An 18,072-nucleotide genomic window follows, 5' to 3' on the forward strand; every position below is an offset into this window, starting at 1 on the left:
CTTAACTTGTTTAGTAGTTTTCTTATTTAGTTTTCTTACTATTATGTGTCATGTCTAAATTATTTCTTGTTAGTGTACGGAATGGGATTGTGTATGGCTCCATATAATTATTGTTGATGCTTGTCGGTGTGACTGCTCGTATTGGCTGAGATGAGGTTTCTAGACCTAAGATTTGTGCTATTGTATTGGGATGAGGAAGGTTTGGAAGAATAACACTATATTTTGTTGAGGATGTGGACAATGGCCCTGGTCGGGCGAATGAGTTTCTTGGCTTATTGATCAGATGAGTGGTTAAGCAGTTATGCGTGTTTCTTTCATCATCGATAGGGTATGAAGGTATTGAACGACGTTCTAATCGATATGAGGTTTGCTACCGGCACCGAATTTATTTTGGGTCGTAATGGTGGTCAACAGTTCCTACTGTGAGTGTTGAAGTAATGGGGTATATCATGTGATAATATCTTGTGTTATGGTTGTGACTTGATACAGCTTGTTCAGACTTATACAATGTGTGGCTATGGGATTCAGCTCTTGTAATGAATGCTGGATGATAGGGATTGAGTTTTAAGGTTTAAGAACTAAAGTTGAAATAAGGATCTCTAATTATGTTATATTGGCGGGTTTATGTGGAGCAGGGTGATGTGGGATCACCCCCGGGTTTATGCTTAGTAAGGTTACACCGTGATTTGATAACTTTGGAATGACTCCTAACACGTTCGAGGACGAACGTATGTTTAAGTAGTGGAGGATGTAACGACCCGACTGGTCGTTTTGAGCATTTACGCTTCGTTTGGTAGTTTATGAGGGTGAGTAGCTTTGTATGATGTATTTTGACTTATGTGAGTCGTCGGTTTTGGTTTTCAGGTCATTTGTGAGTGATTTGGAAGAATGATTCTCAACTAGGGAGCATTAAATTTGAAAGAGTTGACAGAGTTTGTCTTTTTAGTATTTGACCCCGGATTGAAATTTTGATGGTTCCGTTAGCTTTGTTGGGTGATTTTAGACTTAGGAGCGTGTCCGAATTGTAATTTTGAGGTCCGTAGTTGAATTTGGCTCGAAATGGCGAAAGTTGGATTTTTTGAAAAGTTTGACCGAGAGTGAACTTTTTGATATCGGGGCCGGATTTCAATTCCGGAAGTTGGAGCAGGCCCGTAACATCAAATGTGACTTGTGTGTAAAATTTGAGGTCAATTGGACGTGATTTGATGGGTTTCGGCATCAGTTGTGGAAGTTTGAAGTTTCAAGTTCATTGATTTTTGGATTGAGGTGAGATTCGTCGTTTCGATGTTGTTATGTGTGTTTTGAGGCCTCAAGTAAGTCCGTGTTATGTTATGGGACTTGTTGGTATGTTTGGACGTGGTCCCGAGGGGCTCGGGTGAGTTTCGGATAGGTTTGGGTTGTGTTGCCCTCGTTTTTTTGAAAGAATTACAAAAAAATACACTTGACATCACAATATAACAAAAAATGCCTATGTTTTTAAGTTTTACCCGACCTAACCCATATTGTACATATTTTGAAAGCACTAGCAAATTCAAACTCTATGGAGTTAAATTTATGTTCTCACAACCATTGCTTTCACTCTCTTTTCTTCTCACATATTCTACATATGCTTCAAGAAGTCATCTGCCATTACTGCTTCTCCCCCTGTGTCACCTGGTTGCAATGTAAGAAAATTGAAGAGTAGAAAAGTCCACTATTGAAGGCTATTCAAAGCTTTACTTTCGAAAATAGGATTTTTTGAGTTTGTTAGTTATTTGGATTGGTGTTGTTCCAATGGATTGAAAATATCAAAAGGAGTTCAAAATTTCAATTTGAAGTAATGTTGAGTAGATTTGAACAAGATTTGAGTTAAATTTCAGAAAATATACAAGGAAGAAGATACAGTCAGTTTTTTGTATAATTATGTATAATCTTGTATAATAGTGTATATGGTGTATAAACACATTTTATACACTATTATACACTTTTATAGACCTTAATACAAGCGTCTGTAGATGAACTTCTTCCACGATTTTCAGTTGTAATTCTTGTTCAAAACCAGTCCAAATATCTATTAAGTAACTTCAAATTTTATATACAACCTCCTTATACTAGTTCTAACAATTCTAAATAACACCCACTCCAAATTTCTCACAAAATAAAATTCGGAATCTAAACCCACATATTTAAGCTTGTTAAAAATCTAATTTTCACCATTCAAATGGATTTGGTTTGTTGAACTAATATTTGAGTTATAGTTGTTGATTCGAAAATTAACTTAAAAACTTGAGCAATCTTTTTATAAAAATTAAATAGTAATTTCGAGAATTTATTGGAGTTGGATATTCAATCTTAGCTTATTATTTTTGGTCTAGTTAGTTATAAATTGAAATATGAGCTATAAAATTAAAAAGCAGGGATCCCAGTTGTTCCTATGTGAAATTTTCCCTTCTTTTTTCTTTTTTATTTTTTTATGTTTCGACGTTGTTTCTTCAAGTATAAATGATACTACATTAATCAAATGATCTCCAATTTCTATTTTTATTGAAGCATTAGATCCGTATCGTAATTACGGAGCCATAACAAAAAGAATCGTTGAATTTAGACATCGTATGAGGTGTTTATGGTCATTTTACTAACAATTGGGTTGCTAGATTTTTTAGATTAATTACGAAATTACCACTGACTTCGTATTTAAAAATCTGTACTATTTCCAAATATTGAAACCAATATATCTCCTTCAATATAAGGTCAAATAGAGTGATTCAAGAGCCTAACTTGACTAGAATTTCACAAGAAATCCATTGGAAGTATCAAAATTGGGTTTAGAGATCTTTTGGCACAAGAAATAAGGTAGAACAGTGTTAAAACGAGGGTTTTATTCATTTAACATATTTTGAGTTGGGGAGCTCGGAATTGGGTAATTTTTAGGCGCTTTTCACTATATGAATTGGGGTAAGTGTTCTCTACTCAGTTTTGGTTATATTCCATGAATCTATCTTTGATTTTAGCTTTTGGTTGATGAATTTTAAAGAGGAAATTGGGAGTTTTGGACTAAAGTTTCATAATATGAATTTTTGAGTTTTGAACATCGATTTGGAGTCGAAATTGAGTGAAAATAGTATGATTGGACTCGTAATTGAATGGATTATTAGATTTTGTAAGTTTTGTCGGGTTCCGAGGCATAGGCCCGGGTGTGATTTTTGGCTGGATTTGGGTTTTGATTTAAGATTCGATCTTTATCATTTGGAATTATTTCCTTGGACTTTATTTGATGTATTTAAGTTACTTTTGGCTAGATTTGAGCCGTTAGAAGATCACTACATGCGTGATGGTATTTTTGGAGCATCGCTTGGCTTGCTCGGTATTGTTATTGTCTTGTTCGAGCTAAGTGTTTTGCCTAATTTTGTTGAGGAAAATTTTCCCCCTATTTTTCATTATTTTCTACATGCGGGGGTGATACATATATGAGGTGACGAACGTATATGTATGTGCCAGGGTTGTCTATGCTCGGGGAGTGTATTATGTTACATTTGTGCTTGTATAATTTCATGACCTTCTTGCTTCAATTAATCTCTAGATATTGAGAACATAGTATTAAATGTTAGAATCGAAACTTAGCCTAATATAACTTGATCAAATTTGATAAAAATTCTAAGAATACATTGATGCGTCTAATTCGGTCATCTTTATAAAAAATTATTAATACATTGCTACGGCCGATATTTTGAGATGCTAGATTCCATACTTGTATTGTTGATGAATTGTGGGGTTTGTGGAAGTACTTGAATTATATGGCCTTTGAGGGTTCATTGAATCATTATTGGCTTGTAAAGTTGTGAATGAGAATTTGTTTGGAATATTCGTTGAACACTCTCCTCGATGTTATTTATACTTCATGCCTAGTCATTTTATTGATATTAATATGTTTGGTAAGGAAGAGTGTAAAGCACGAATGGTGATGTTGTGCCGTTTCATATTTATTATTATTTGAGGAAGAGTGTAAAGCATGAAGGGTGATGTCGTGCCATTTTTTTATATTCATTATCATGTGAGGAAGAGTGTAAAACACGAAGGGTGATGTCGTGCCATTTTTTTTATATTCATTATCATGCGAAGAAGAATGTAAAGCACGAAGGGTAATGCCGTGTCATTTCATTCATTTTGTTATGCTTTTAATATCGTGAGGTCATGGCACAAAGGATGTTTCCGTGCAGGTGAGGATGGGGGATATGCGTTATGATGTGCTATCTGTTTCTCGTGTATACGTTTGTGCCCTTACCTTGAGCTGTTATTGTTTTATTTACATATTTTGTGTGACTTGTTATTATTGTCCTATACTTGACCTCTATCTCAATTATTGTTGCACTGTCCATGTCTTTTACTTTCTTAACTTGCAAATACCATGCATATTTCCTACTTTTATAATTATACTCATATTGTATCTATCCTATTGCATTTTAGTATAAGTCTTGCACCATGCTAGCCATTCATGCACTTATTTGTCAACTTGTAAAGATCATGTATTTCCGTCTTATTTGTTATATTTGTACTAATATATCCAATATGCTAGTTAATTGAAGTTGATATTCCTTATTTTTAAATTGTTGTTATTACTCACGTGCCTTTCGCTTAGTCTTTTACTATTGCCCATGTGTGTATCTTTGACCATTGTTGTACGTGCGTATTTCCTACTTTAGAATTCCTGTTATCGATATTTCTATCATCTGGTTGGTTCTGTTACACGTATATTTGGGAGGATGAGTTGACGCACAAAGTGTGTTGCCGTGCTAATTGATTTATCACAAAAATTAGGCAAATAAATTATATATATACATATGGTGAGGCCGAGATAGAAGCACGAAGGGTGTTAGCGTGCCGTTTGACGTGATATCTTGGATATACTTCTTATATCAGGAAAGATTATAAATCTACTACTGTGATTCCTTTTAGTAATTGTTGACTGTCTCGCAGAGTTGTATATGATACTTTTATCTGTTATGCTTTGAACTGATTTTATTGTTAATCTAATGTATAGGTTATAACAATAAGCATCTTTTAACTAAAAGACTCGTCACTACTTCGACGAGGTTATACAAAATACTTACCAGTACATGGGGTCGGTTGTACTAATACTACACTTCTGTACGATGTGTACAGATATATAGAGTAGAGTTGCTGGTGAATATCGAGTGCTGATTCAGAAGATATTCACGCATTCCGGGTATAGCTGCCTCTTGTCCTTGACAGCTTAGATTTTACTATTCTGCTTATGTATCTTTCAAACAGAACGTGTATTTATTCATACTAGCTTTGTAAATCCCAAGTCTTAGAAGCTCATGAGTCGTACTACCAGGTCTTGGATAAATTTGTAAAAGTTTAGTTATCTATCCTCTATTTTCTTATAATCTCAATTGAATTGTTTTCTGTTAGTTGGCTTACCTAACGGATTGAGTTAGGTGCCATCACGACTAGTGATTTTTGGGTCGTGACAGCATCACCGTTCGGCACTGCTTCTTTTCCTGTTGGGGTTGTATTTGTATTGAGGTCTGGGTTGGGGTTTTGGTCTATGGGTTTGGCCTTGAAAGAGCAAGATCTAAGTGTATACCCAATCCACCCACAAGCCTTGCGAAGGATCCCCTATCCCTCCTACAGTATAGGGTGGGTGTGGATACCTATGGTTACTGTAATAATAACTGGGATTTCTAGTGGTACTTGAATACAAATCCTAGTGCATCTTCCCCTTAGGGTAGAGGAGGCGCAAGTGTCAGTCTTTAGTAGCTTCCTAATTCTGTTGCCGACTTGTTCAAGTATAGCCTATAGTAGAATTCTGTCGGCAACTGGGGTAGCCTGATCCACATGGCGTTATGACTATCTTCGATTCCGCTAGGACGAAATTTGGTTTCCATCGGCGAACTGATAAGAAGTGTCCCGCTACAAACTATGGTCCCTCTGTTAAAATTCTAGTCATGCTCTTTTCGAGATTAAATTTGATTATAAAGAAATTCCAGCCTAAATCGATGAGAATGAGGGGCTCTATTGGTTTCCATAAGTGTGCCAGCTTTGCTCGCAACACTTGGTGTGAGATCTTTTTTTTTTTTCAAATAGTTTAATAATTAGAGAATTTTTTTCATGAATGGTAAAATCTGACTTTGTCTTCGTTCGTCACTGGAAACAGAATATTTCCGGCGTTCAGTTCAAACAAAGGGGTGGAGGGTGACAAATATGGTAATTGATACAGGGTAGAGGAAATTTGGTTTGCCTCTAGGAAGATTTTCTTGAAGGAGTTCTTTTGGAGCATATCCTCCTCCATATCCCGCAGATGGGATACATGGAGGATATCAGGTCATTTGCCGGTGGTAGGCCTATGGACATTGTGGAATTTGTTGGGTTAGTGGGAGTTAGAGAGAGGGTAGTCATTCTCTCTCTCTCTAAATATATATATGAAAAATTGTAATAAAAAGTTACTTTTCTTGGAAGATAAACTTTAATTGTGATTGACATGCATATAAATCAAGAAATTGAGACGTCAAATATAAGAGAGAGAAAGATTAGTTAAATTTTGGTAGAGACCATTTTGTAAATTACTAATGCCTTCACGACCTTTAATAATAAAACATGAAATTAAAATTTAATCTATTTGGATTCGAAAACTAAAAATAATCTTTAAATAATTTTTATATTCAAATATTAAAAAGTTTATCATCTATATCTAATAAAGTTTTTTTACAACCGCACGAAGCGCTGAAATATTCAGCACTTGAATCAAACAACTTATAGATGACAAATTGAGGACCAAGATTCATAGCTTAATTAGATGGTGTTTACTCGGACAATATTTTTGAACACCAAAGTATGCAATTTTGCTCCCTTCTCTCACGCCCGTCAGTTACAGTATCCCGTAAAGCACGTAATATTTACGGAATAATTATTGTTCATATTTTTATCAATCAAATTTTGTGTAAGATAAAGTTGATTGTAATAAATCCATAATTCGATTGCACTCGATTCAATAATTTCATATTCCTTTCGTTCAAATATATATGACGGTGTTCGATTGGGCATAAAATTTAAGGAAAAAAGGACCTTTAAAACATATTCTCTAAACATTAATAAACATTTTTAGCTAGATCTTTGAAATAATATTTCGAGAATATTTTTAGCGGACATATATTTGTCCAACTCTAGCTAGCTAGATCCTCTTTCTGGTTGTGCATGTACAGTCAAAATAATACAGTAATTAAAAAAATTATACTAGTCTACACCCGTTATTTTACAAGGCTTAATCTGATCTTTTTATTTAATACTTAGCTTTCATAGATTCTTTTCTGATAATCTTTTGTTTGATTGTCTGATACGAGAATTAAAATCCAAAAAAATGTTATCTTGTATTTTTCTGGTTTATTTTTTAATGGATTTTATTATAATGTATGTGCAACACAAGATCATACTCAAAAGAAAGTCACTGTCTTCCCCAGTAGTCAGCAAAAATCATGATATATCTGAAAATGACTAACTAATTAAGTCTTAGATTTCTCACATTATAACCACTAGCAAAGTCAGCTTCTCCCATATAAGTTTCTTCCATAGGTGACGTCTGGGCCGGAGCTAGAAGTGTGGATGCATGTTCGATATAGAACCCAGTAATTTTTCTCAAACAGATTAAAATTCATTTGTTAATACTTGAAGTTGTCGTTCTCAAATTTGAACTTATAAAGTTAAAATTCTGACTCTGCCTCTAAATGACGTATTGCAATTTTTTTTAAAAAAAATTCCCACCGTGGAAAGACAGAAGATATAGAAAAAGAAGAAAGTTTACATAAAGGGTTTGTTGGTATGTGCATGTCAAACACAAGTATGTCGTAGATATTGTGGTTGAGTATAGATTTGTATGCAAAAATATATTTTGGAAAAATAGTAGTTGAACATTGTAGACAATAAATTGCGTCGAAAAAATAAAATCAAGATTGAAATATATTGTAACAATCGTAGTATTTTATTTCAAGTAATATGAGTGTACAATCTCTATGATTCCTCTGATTCTTCTTTCTAATATAAATTCAAGGGTCTTTAAGCTTGATTTTGAATATGTAGTTGTTGCCACGAACGATGATCTTGTTCTTGAGCTTGACCGCTTGAACTTGACCTTGATTTGTTCTTCGTCCTTGAGCTTGAACTTGATTGTTTGAAGCTTGAAACTTGTGGAGGAATTTGCAGCGTTTGATCCACGAGCTCTTTCTTGCTTCTTGTTATACTTTTAGTGTCTTTTTTGAGTTATTAAGACTCCTATTTATAGTTGTGGAAGGAATGAGTTGTGATAAGAACAAACTCTTTCCGACCAATCAAATTGAAGTGTGACATGGCCGCATTTGATTGGTCAGAACATGTCACTTGCACACATGGTGCGGTTTCATTGACCTTTTAATATGATTTGGCATGCCTTGTCATTTTGACACGTGATATGATCTCATTGGCTCTTCCGTTTGACTTGGCGTGCCACATCATATGATACGTGGCACCAAACTAGGCCTCTAGGAATATGGCATCTTGGGCTTAATGAAGTGGGCCCATAATTATAGCTCAATTAAATGGGCTAAAACAATGAATTTAGACTTTATTTATTTAGAAAAATTGGCATCCTATAACAACGTAAAAATTACACGGGACGCCCTATTTGGTCGCCTCCATTTAACCTATAACTATTTTTTAAAAAAGTTTTAACTTGTACCTACTTTTTAAACAACTTCAGCCGCCTTTCTCCTCCTCCTTCTCTTCCTTCTTCTTCTTCTTCTTCTTCTTCTTCTTCTTCTTCTTCTTCTTTCTTCTGCTGCTGTTGGTGCTGCTATGAAACTTCAGTTCATGGGATGATTGCCATAAGTATGTTTATCAGATTATTTAAACACAAATTATAAATAATTACGTAAGTTAGTAGACAATAATTTGTGAATATTTCCATGTAATTCTATTCTTTTCACGTTTATTATTTCCAAAATTTATAATTTAGATACTGTTGGCAATCGGATTATTATATAGTAGTAATATGATAATAGGCTAGATTCATATAGTTTGGCGACTGTTTATGCCCCGACTTGACTATGCTTCACTGTTCTAGGATAGTGAAATGACGATAAATTGGATATAATTGTGAATTTCATGTTTTGCAGGAGCGAGTTGCGTTTATGAGTACTTAGGACAGTGTTTGGAGCTAAATTAAAGCAAGGGAAGCCCCTCTGAGCTGAGTACGTGTGAAAGAAGAGAGAAAAGAAGAGTTAAAATGCTGAACCAGCTTAGCGCGACCGCGCTAGCCCAGAAAATCGAGGCAGAATGTTATGCAATATGCGCGGCCATTAGTGCGGGCACGAGCGCGACCGCGCTAGTCCAGTTCGGAGCACATAATTTCAGGGTTAAACTTGGAAGTTTGAGGGTAAATCCACTTAACCTATAAGAGGTCCAGCTCACCCAAAGAGACATTATCAAGGTTTTTACAATATAGTTGAAGGTAAGAAGAGGCAAGAGGCAAGGAGGATAATTCGACATCGAGTTCTACCTTTCTTCCTTTTGTATTTATAATTCATGATGAATTTTGCTGTTGTTATTATGAACACGATTATGAGTAGCTAATTATTTAGTCTAGGGTTTTGATAGAAGCGGTTGAAGGATGAACTTCGTGTTATGTTAATATAGTTTGCCCAGTTTAATCTCCATTTGGTCAACTACGTTCTTGTTGTAGTTAATTGATAGGATCCTCAATTAGTTGTGCCTATTTAGTATGTATTACTCAGAATAGTGCATATTTAGGTAATTGTTGAACAACACCACTCCCAAAGTATATGAGGAATCAATAACCGAGGGTTTAAATGTGGGATTAGGGTTAACGAAACCTTGGGTGTGATTTAAAGTGAGCCATAATAAAAGTCAGCTAGCGTAACTCGGGAGGGTACGTCTAGTAAATTGTCGTAATTACTCGGGAGAGATTTACGGTAGTAAGAGTGCTCATGATCGATAGAGACGATTAGGAAAATCTATGCGAAACATAACAGGAAGGGATTCCATCAATAGGGGAAATCACAACCTTAGATCCTTCTCTTATCTGTTTACAACTCAATCATTGTTAGCTTTTAGTTTACTTAACGTTATTCAGTTATAGCTAGTAAAAATATCACCAATTGTTATTCAAAATATCTGGGAAGTTGACTACGAAGAATTTAGTGAGTCTAACAAGCGTAATTGGTAGGTTAATTCCCTATGGATTGGACTCTGGGCTAAATACTCGGATTATATATGTAACGACCGTTTTGTCCTTTTTATAAGGCATAGTTGGGCGTGATCAAATTTTGGCATCGTTTCCAGGGAATTAACGGTGTTATCAATTACAGTTGAAAGAAATACAAAAATTCTTAGTGTAGTCAGTTTTCTCTATTTTCAATCCATACATTGAAATTTTAATATTTGTTAACTTGGTTGTACAGGTGCATGCCTAGAAACTCATCGAGAACTGGTGAAGTATTTGAAGCATTATCAGATCCCGAGAAAATTTTAAAGGCCTTGAATCGGGCCAACTAGAAAAACAAACAACAACAATCAATTGAACAACCTGAACCAGACATGGCAGACCAGTTAAACAACAGAGACAACGGGGATAACGCGGAGGACCCAGCTATGCAGGTAGTGGCACCTCTAGTGCTAGAGGCTCCTCTATATGACTGGGCGAAACCCACAACAGAGAATTTGGCCACAGCGATATTAATCCCGCAGATACAGGCTGAATCTTTTCAGATCACAAACAACATGCTGCACTTGTTGCAAAACAAGGGACTATTTTCGGGGTCATACATTTAAGATCCTTAACAACACTTGAAGAATTTCCTGTCAATCTACAAAACTCAAAGGCAGCCCAACGTAACTCAAGACACAATAAAGTTGTTGTTTCCATTCTCAGTGACAGGAGTTGCCCAAACTTGGCTAAATTCACTCCCCATTAATTTCATCACGACTTGGGAGGAGTTAGTCAAGCTATTTGTGAATAAGTTTCATCCACCCAACAAGAGTACTCAGGAAATTGATGAAATTTTGAGCTTCAGATAGAAACCAATGGAAATGCTGCAAGAAACATGGGAACGATTCAAAGGGATGTTGGTTATATATCCGCACCACGGTATTCCAACCCAGATATTGGGGTAGCAGTTTTACATGGGTTTAACAGATAGCGTGAAGGCTAATGTAGATGCTTCAGCTGGTGGAGCATTCTTGAGATGAAGAAAAAGCCAGATCCTGCTAAACAAGATGACACATAAATCGGGGTGGACAACCAGAAATGCACATATCACTCCAGTAGTTTACTCAGTGCCCTTAGATCCATCCAACACGCTTGCTAAAAATATGGCCAAATGACACAAATGAGTATACTCACCAAAAAGGTGGAAGAGTCGGGGCAGAAGCAGCAGGTGCACATTGTAGATACAACCAATGGGGGCTTATGCACATCTTGCATTAGACATCCAATTGGTAGCCAATGGAATGCAGAAAGTGATCATCATCATTACCCTGAAGACATGAATTATGTGTCTAATTATGGGGGCCAGAGACAGGGTGGTCAGAATTGGGGCCAACAGAATCAGCCATACAGGCCAGTCCAGCCACAACACAATAATAGAAATATGGGAGCCATGCGACCTCACAATAATGTGGCGCCCTACCAAAGGCCACAAGGATACAACAATCAAATTCAGCAGCAGGGTTATCATCCTCCTCAGTAGCAACATGGTGGGAGACAAGAAGATGGGTTTGCTAGACTCGAGGCAATGATACAGCAGGTTATTGGGTCAAATGCAAAAATGAGTGAAAGAGTAGATGCACATGAGTCAACTATAAAGAATACTGAAGTGCAAATAGGCCAGATCTCGATGTCTCTGAATAATCGTCCTCATGGGACATTACCTGCAGACACTCAAGTAAATCCAAAAGATCAAGGCCCGAAGCAGCTGATGGCAGTGAGTCTACGTAATGGCAGAGACTTAGACTTGGAGCAAGAGAGGGCTCGAGAAAGCAGATAGGCTGAGACACTTGTACCAGTGCCCATTGAGTTAGATGGTTCAGCGAAACTGACAAAGATGACAGTACAACCTTCCCAGGAAGAAACTAACACACATATTGAGGCTGAGAAAGAAGCTTAGACAGCCCAGGAACCGGTAGTTAAGGTGGTGTCTAACAAAGAGAAAGCCCAAAACATTGGGAAGAAGATACCTCCAGCACCATTCCCACATAGGCTGGCCAAATACCAGAAAGAGGAACAATACAAGAAGCTCTTGGAGATGTTGAAGCAATTCCAGGTAAATATTCCATTGATTGATGCTTTAAAGGAGATGCTTGGTTACGTAAAAATGATGAAGGACTTGATGTCATGAAAATTCGACTTCCAAGATTTAGCCATAGTGACTCTAACTCAGATCTACAGTGTTGTAGTGACTAAACCAGTTGCTGAGAAGTTGTCTGATCCAGGGAGTTTCACAATTCCCTGCACCATTAGTAACTTTGCCTTTGCCAAGGCACTCTGTGATTTGGGGGCTATCATAAATCTTATGCCCCTGGCGATCTATAAGAGGTTGGGGATTGGAAGAGCTAGATCCATGTCTATGTTGTTGTAGCTGACTGACAGAACTATGAAAAGACCCTCAGGTATCTTAGATGACGTGTTGGTACAGGTAGGAAAATTTATGTTCCCTATAGACTTTGTGATTCTGGATTGTAGAGTGGATGAAGAAATTCCCATAATTTTGGGAAGGCCGTTCTTGGTCACAGGGCAAGCCCTCATTGATTGTGAAACTAGGGAGCTCAAGATGAGGTTGTACGATGAGGAAATAACATTCAATGTGCAGAAATCTATGAGGCGACCAAGTTGATTCGCCAATTGTTCTCTTATTGATGTCGTGGATGTAATCGTGGAAGAGGATTATGAGACATTGACTATCGAGGATCCTCCTGCTGCATGTCTTGTGAATTTAGATGAAGTGAATGGGGAACAATTGGCAGAATAGGTGCTAGCTCTAGAGGGCAGAGGGTTTTGGGAGAGAACACTTGAATTCGAGCCCCTGCACTTAGAAAACAGAGAAACTCCTCTAGCCAAGCCATCCATAGAAGAACCACCAAAACTAGAGTTGAAGCCACTTCCCGCCCATTTCAGGTATGCATTCTTAGGACCTAACTCCACATTACCTGTTATTATCTCATCTTGTTTGTTAGATGTGCAGGCATAACAACTTTTGCAGGTACTCAAGGAGTGTAAGACTGCCATTGGCAAACATTAAGGGGATCAGCCCGGCATATTGTATGCATAAAATTCTGCTGGAAGAGGGGCACAAACCTTCCAGGGAGCACCAAAGAAGGCTGAACCCCAACATGAAGGAAGTGGTGAAGAAGGAGGTGATTAAGTGGTTGGATACGGGAATAATTTTCCTCATCTCTGATAGCAACTGGGTTAGCCCGGTGTAATGTGTTCCTAAGAAGAGTGGTATGACGGTGGTAAAAAATGATAACAATGAGCTGATCTCTACAAGAACAGTCACAGGTTGGAGAATTTGTATGGACTACAGGAAATTAAATCTGGCCACCCGAAAAGACCACTTCCCACTTCCCTTCATTGATTAGATGCTTGACAGACTGGCAGGGAGGTCCCACTTCTATTTTCTGGATGGATAATCAGGGTACAACCAAATCTCCATTGCACCAGAGGACAGAGAGAAGACCTCCTTCACATGTCCATATGGAATTTATGCTTTTCGGAGGATGCCCTTTGGCCTATGCAATGCACCCACCACATTCCAAAGGTGCATGATGGCCATATTCACTGACATGGTAGAAGACAAAATGGAGGTGTTCATGGATGATTTCTCAGTGGTGGGAAACTCATTCGATGAGTGCCTTACAAACCTGACCCGAGTGTTAAAGAGATGTATAGAGACTAACTTTGTACTTAATTGGGAAAAGTTCCATTTCATGGTACAAGAGGATATAGTCTTGGGTTATAAGGTATCAACCAAGGGAATCGAGGTGGATTGTGCTAAAGTTGATGTGATAGCAAAGCTACCACCCCTACATCAGTCAAGGCAATTAGGAGCTTCCTCGGACATGCCGGTTTTTACCGGAGATTCATCAAAGACTTCTAAAAAATTGTCAACCCTCTCTTTAAGTTGTTAGAAAAAGATCACTCTTTCATGTTTTCTGATGATTGCAGGGTAGCATTCAAGGAGTTGAAAAAGTGGCTAGTCACAACATCCATCATTATTTCCCCCGATTGGGAGCAACCATTCGAAATCATGTGTGACGCCTGTGACTATGCAGTGACGTCAATGCTATGACAGCGAAAAGACAAGAAAATGCACCCAATTTTCTATGCCAGTAAAATGTTTAGTGGAGCCCAGCTGAACTACACTGTGACTGAAAAAGAGATGTTGGTTGTGATGTTCGCATTCAACAAGTTCATATCATACTTGATTGGCTCTAAGGTAATTGTATATACTGATCATGCTGCTCTCAGGTACTTGATTGAAAAGAAGGAGTCCAAATCACACCCGATTCGTTGCGTGTTGCTACTGCAAGAGTTTGACCTGGAGATTCATGACCATAAGGGCACGGAAAACCAGGTTGCTGATCATCTATCGCGACTTGAAGGAGCTGAACACTTAGTAGAGACAGAGGATATTCTGGAAACCTTTCTAGACGAGCAGCTACTCGCCACAAGCCTTGAGGAAGTTCCATGGTATACAGACTTTTCAAATTACTTGGCAAGCGGTATAGTTCCCTATGACCTTTTCTCTGTGCAAAAAAAAAGTTTTATCGTGACTGCCGTATGTATTACTGGGATGAACCTTATTTGTTTTGAATATGTATCGACAATATGATCCGGAGGCGTGTCCCCAAGATAGAACAATCTTCTATTTTGCAGGCATGTCACGCATCGACATATGGCGGATATTTTGGAGGAGTCAGGATGGCAGAAAAAGTGCTAGAAGCCGTATTCTACTGGCCAACGGTGTTTAAAGATGCACATTAATGGGTGAAGGGCTGTAATGAATGTCAGCAAATCGGGAATATTTTCCATCGCCATGAAATTCCCATGAACCCAATTCAAGAGGTTGAAGTGTTCGACGTATAGGGGATAGATTTCATGGGCCCCTTCGTCAGCTCCTTTGGCAATAAGTACATACTTGTTGTTGTAGATTACGTGTCCAAAAGGGTTGAAGCTGTGGCACTCCCCACCAATGATGCAAGCGTGGTGGTGGGATTTCTGAAGAAGAATATATTCACCTATTTCGGGATCCCGAGAGCTATTATCAGTGACAGAGGCACTCACTTATGCAATCGAGCCTTCAAGAAATTGCTAGCAAAGTACGATGTGCACCATAAGGTGGCAACTGCATATCATCCTCAAACCAGTGGACAAATGGCAGTATCGAATAGAGAAATAAAGAGTGTACTGACTAAGACTGTGAACATCACAAGAATTAATTGGGTGAAAAAGCTAGATGATGCACTCTGGGCCTACCAAACTGCTTTCAAAACACCAATTGGTATGTCACCATACAAGTTGGTGTTCGGGAAGGCCTGTCACTTGCCAGTGGAACTAGAACATAGAGCTTGGTGGGCAATGAAACAGCTAAATCTGGACATTGAGGCTACAGGAACAAATAGAGTCACAGAATTGTATGAGCTAGACGAGTTCCGATTTCTTGCTTTTGAGAGCACGAGGTTGTACAAGGAGAGAATGAAGAGGTTGCACAACAAGAACCTTGTTGAGCGAAATTTCAATCCCGAAGACATGGTGTTGCTTTATAACTCAAGATTAAGGCTATGTCCAGGTAAACTCAAGTCACGATGGTCTGGACCATTTCGAGTGGTCGAGGTATTCCCTTCAGGTGCCATAGAGATTGCCTCAGAGAAATACTTTCATACATTTAGAGTCAATGGGCAAAGATTGAAACCATATGTGGGCATGGATGAACCAAAGAAAGTGTCAATGATCCATCTGACTGAATCTCAGAGGTCGAGCGAGCCTTAAATGCGCTTATCTGCGTCGTGTCGCGACGTTAAATCAGGCGCTGCATGGGAGGCAACCCATTGATTTGTTGTAATTGTCGTGCCACGACATTAACTAAGCCGCTGGTTGGGAGGCAACCCAATGCATAGTGACTTTAGTATAGTTAGAATTTGTTAATTTTGATTTTTGTAAGTACTAACCAATGCAAGTGATCTTAGGCAAGTGATAAGTCCACCAGACGCGGAAGGAACAGGTAAAAAAGTGGAAAAGTTTTGAGCCCAGGAGCGCACCCGCGCTACAGGCTGCGCATATGGGCAAACATTTTGCCTCCACATCTTGCTCAGTAGCGCGCCCGCGCTATGACCGTGCTAATGGCTACGCTAGTGACCATGCATATGACCAAGTACACTGTTTCACTATTGCGGCCATGCTCGGACCGCGCTAGTCCCGCCCGCCTAACACTTTATTTAACTTAACAATTTTTTATTTTGTATGTTTAATTGTTTTGTTGTTTATTTCACCCCCCACCCCAAACTATTCCCCTTTCTCTTTTTCATTCCCAAATCCCCAATGCTGAAGTCTCCCCAACCCTAACTCCCTTCTTCTCCAAATTTCCCCCTTTTTCATTCCCAACTAACCCCAACACAAATTCCCCAAGGCTTAAGCCCAACCCACCACTACTCTTCTTCACTTATCCCCACCTTCTCTCACTGTAGGTAAGGTTTTCTTTTTATTTATTTATTTCAAGTTTTGTAGATTTTTTGTTTGCTTTCTTAATTATGTAGTAGTTTTTTTTTGTTCTTCTCTTTTCCTAGTAGTAATTTGTAGTGCCTGTGTAGTGCTTGTGGGTGGTGATGTTGGTGGAGTTGTTTCTTAACTTAGTGGGTGAATTTGGTGAAATTGTGGTGGTCATGGGGTTACAACATGTTTAAATTGGAGGTTCGGTATATAATGTCCACAAAGTGTTTGTTTAAATGCCATAGTGAGTGTAAATTGGTAATTATGACCCGAGTGAATTTACATCATTATTTTCTTCACGAATTAAAATATTATTTGAACTCAGTCCAATTGAATTATATTATTTTGTGAACTCAGCTACATTTATACTCAACTCGAGATTTAATGATATTTATAATCCTGTTGAGCTGAGCACTATTGTTTTACTGATGCCCAAGAGGCTTATGATTATTTTCTGGACTGATTGAGGCCGATGGCCATACGTGAGGATATGTTGAGTGATGTGAGGAGGCTTTCAGGCCTCGAGTGTTATATGAGGAGGCTTTCAGGCCTCGTGTGTGATGTGTGAAGGCTTTCAGGCCTATTGATATTGCGCTTGGGCTGTAGGAGCCCCTCCAGAGTCTGTACACACCCTAGTGAGTGCAGGGTACCCAGGTGAGTTGGGAGTGGGCCCGGGAGGCCGTTGCTTGTGTGCTGGTGAGTTGGGAGTGAGTCCGAGGGGCTGATGTTGTGTGCTGGTGAGTTGGGAGTGAGCCCGAGGGGCTGATACTATACTGAGATTTACATATTGAGCCCGAGGGGCAAGCTTTTGATTTATCCTTACTGTGGAAATTATTTGTCTTTACTGTTTTAAAAGAAAAATTATCTGATACTCACTATTTTACTGTATAACTGATTTTACTGCTTGGGATAGTGCTATATTGTGCCGTTATGAGATTTCATGTTTTTAGTCATTATTTATTTTTATTACTCACTGGGTCGGAGTACTCACATTACTCCCTGCACCATGTGTGCAGATACAGGCGGAGCTGAGTTCGCTCCTGAGCGCTGATTCTTTCGAGACCAGGCGGTGACTAGGAGTAACGAGGTAGCTGTTGACGTCCGCAACCACGTTTTCTCCCTTATCTTTGTTATTTATGATAATTACAGACTTTGTAAAATATTAGTAAACCTGTAGTAGCTCATGACTTGTGACACCCCGATTTCGGGCTGAGTTGGGAGGGTTTTCCTTGTTCTATCACGTTTATTTCGCATTTAAGATTATATTGCCCATGATTTAGACTTATTCCTGCTAAGTAATTATAAAGAGATGTACTGTTTTG

At 38.3% G+C, this 18,072-nt stretch overlaps 1 protein-coding gene across 1 annotated transcript; it reads left to right on the plus strand.

Annotated features, from left to right (window-relative positions):
- The first annotated feature begins 13,827 nt into the window (after window positions 1-13,827).
- On the plus strand, window positions 13,828-16,889 carry LOC142172432 (uncharacterized). The gene is made up of 6 exons (XM_075236042.1): window positions 13,828-14,109; window positions 14,210-14,233; window positions 14,337-14,425; window positions 14,513-14,766; window positions 15,195-15,723; window positions 16,841-16,889. Exons 1-6 carry the CDS (start codon window positions 13,828-13,830, stop codon window positions 16,887-16,889), a joined length of 1,227 nt encoding a protein of 408 aa, XP_075092143.1.
- Window positions 16,890-18,072: the final 1,183 nt, after the last annotated feature.

This window comes from Nicotiana tabacum, chromosome 18 (assembly GCF_000715075.1).
Source record: "Nicotiana tabacum cultivar K326 chromosome 18, ASM71507v2, whole genome shotgun sequence".
Lineage (NCBI taxonomy): Eukaryota > Viridiplantae > Streptophyta > Magnoliopsida > Solanales > Solanaceae > Nicotiana > Nicotiana tabacum.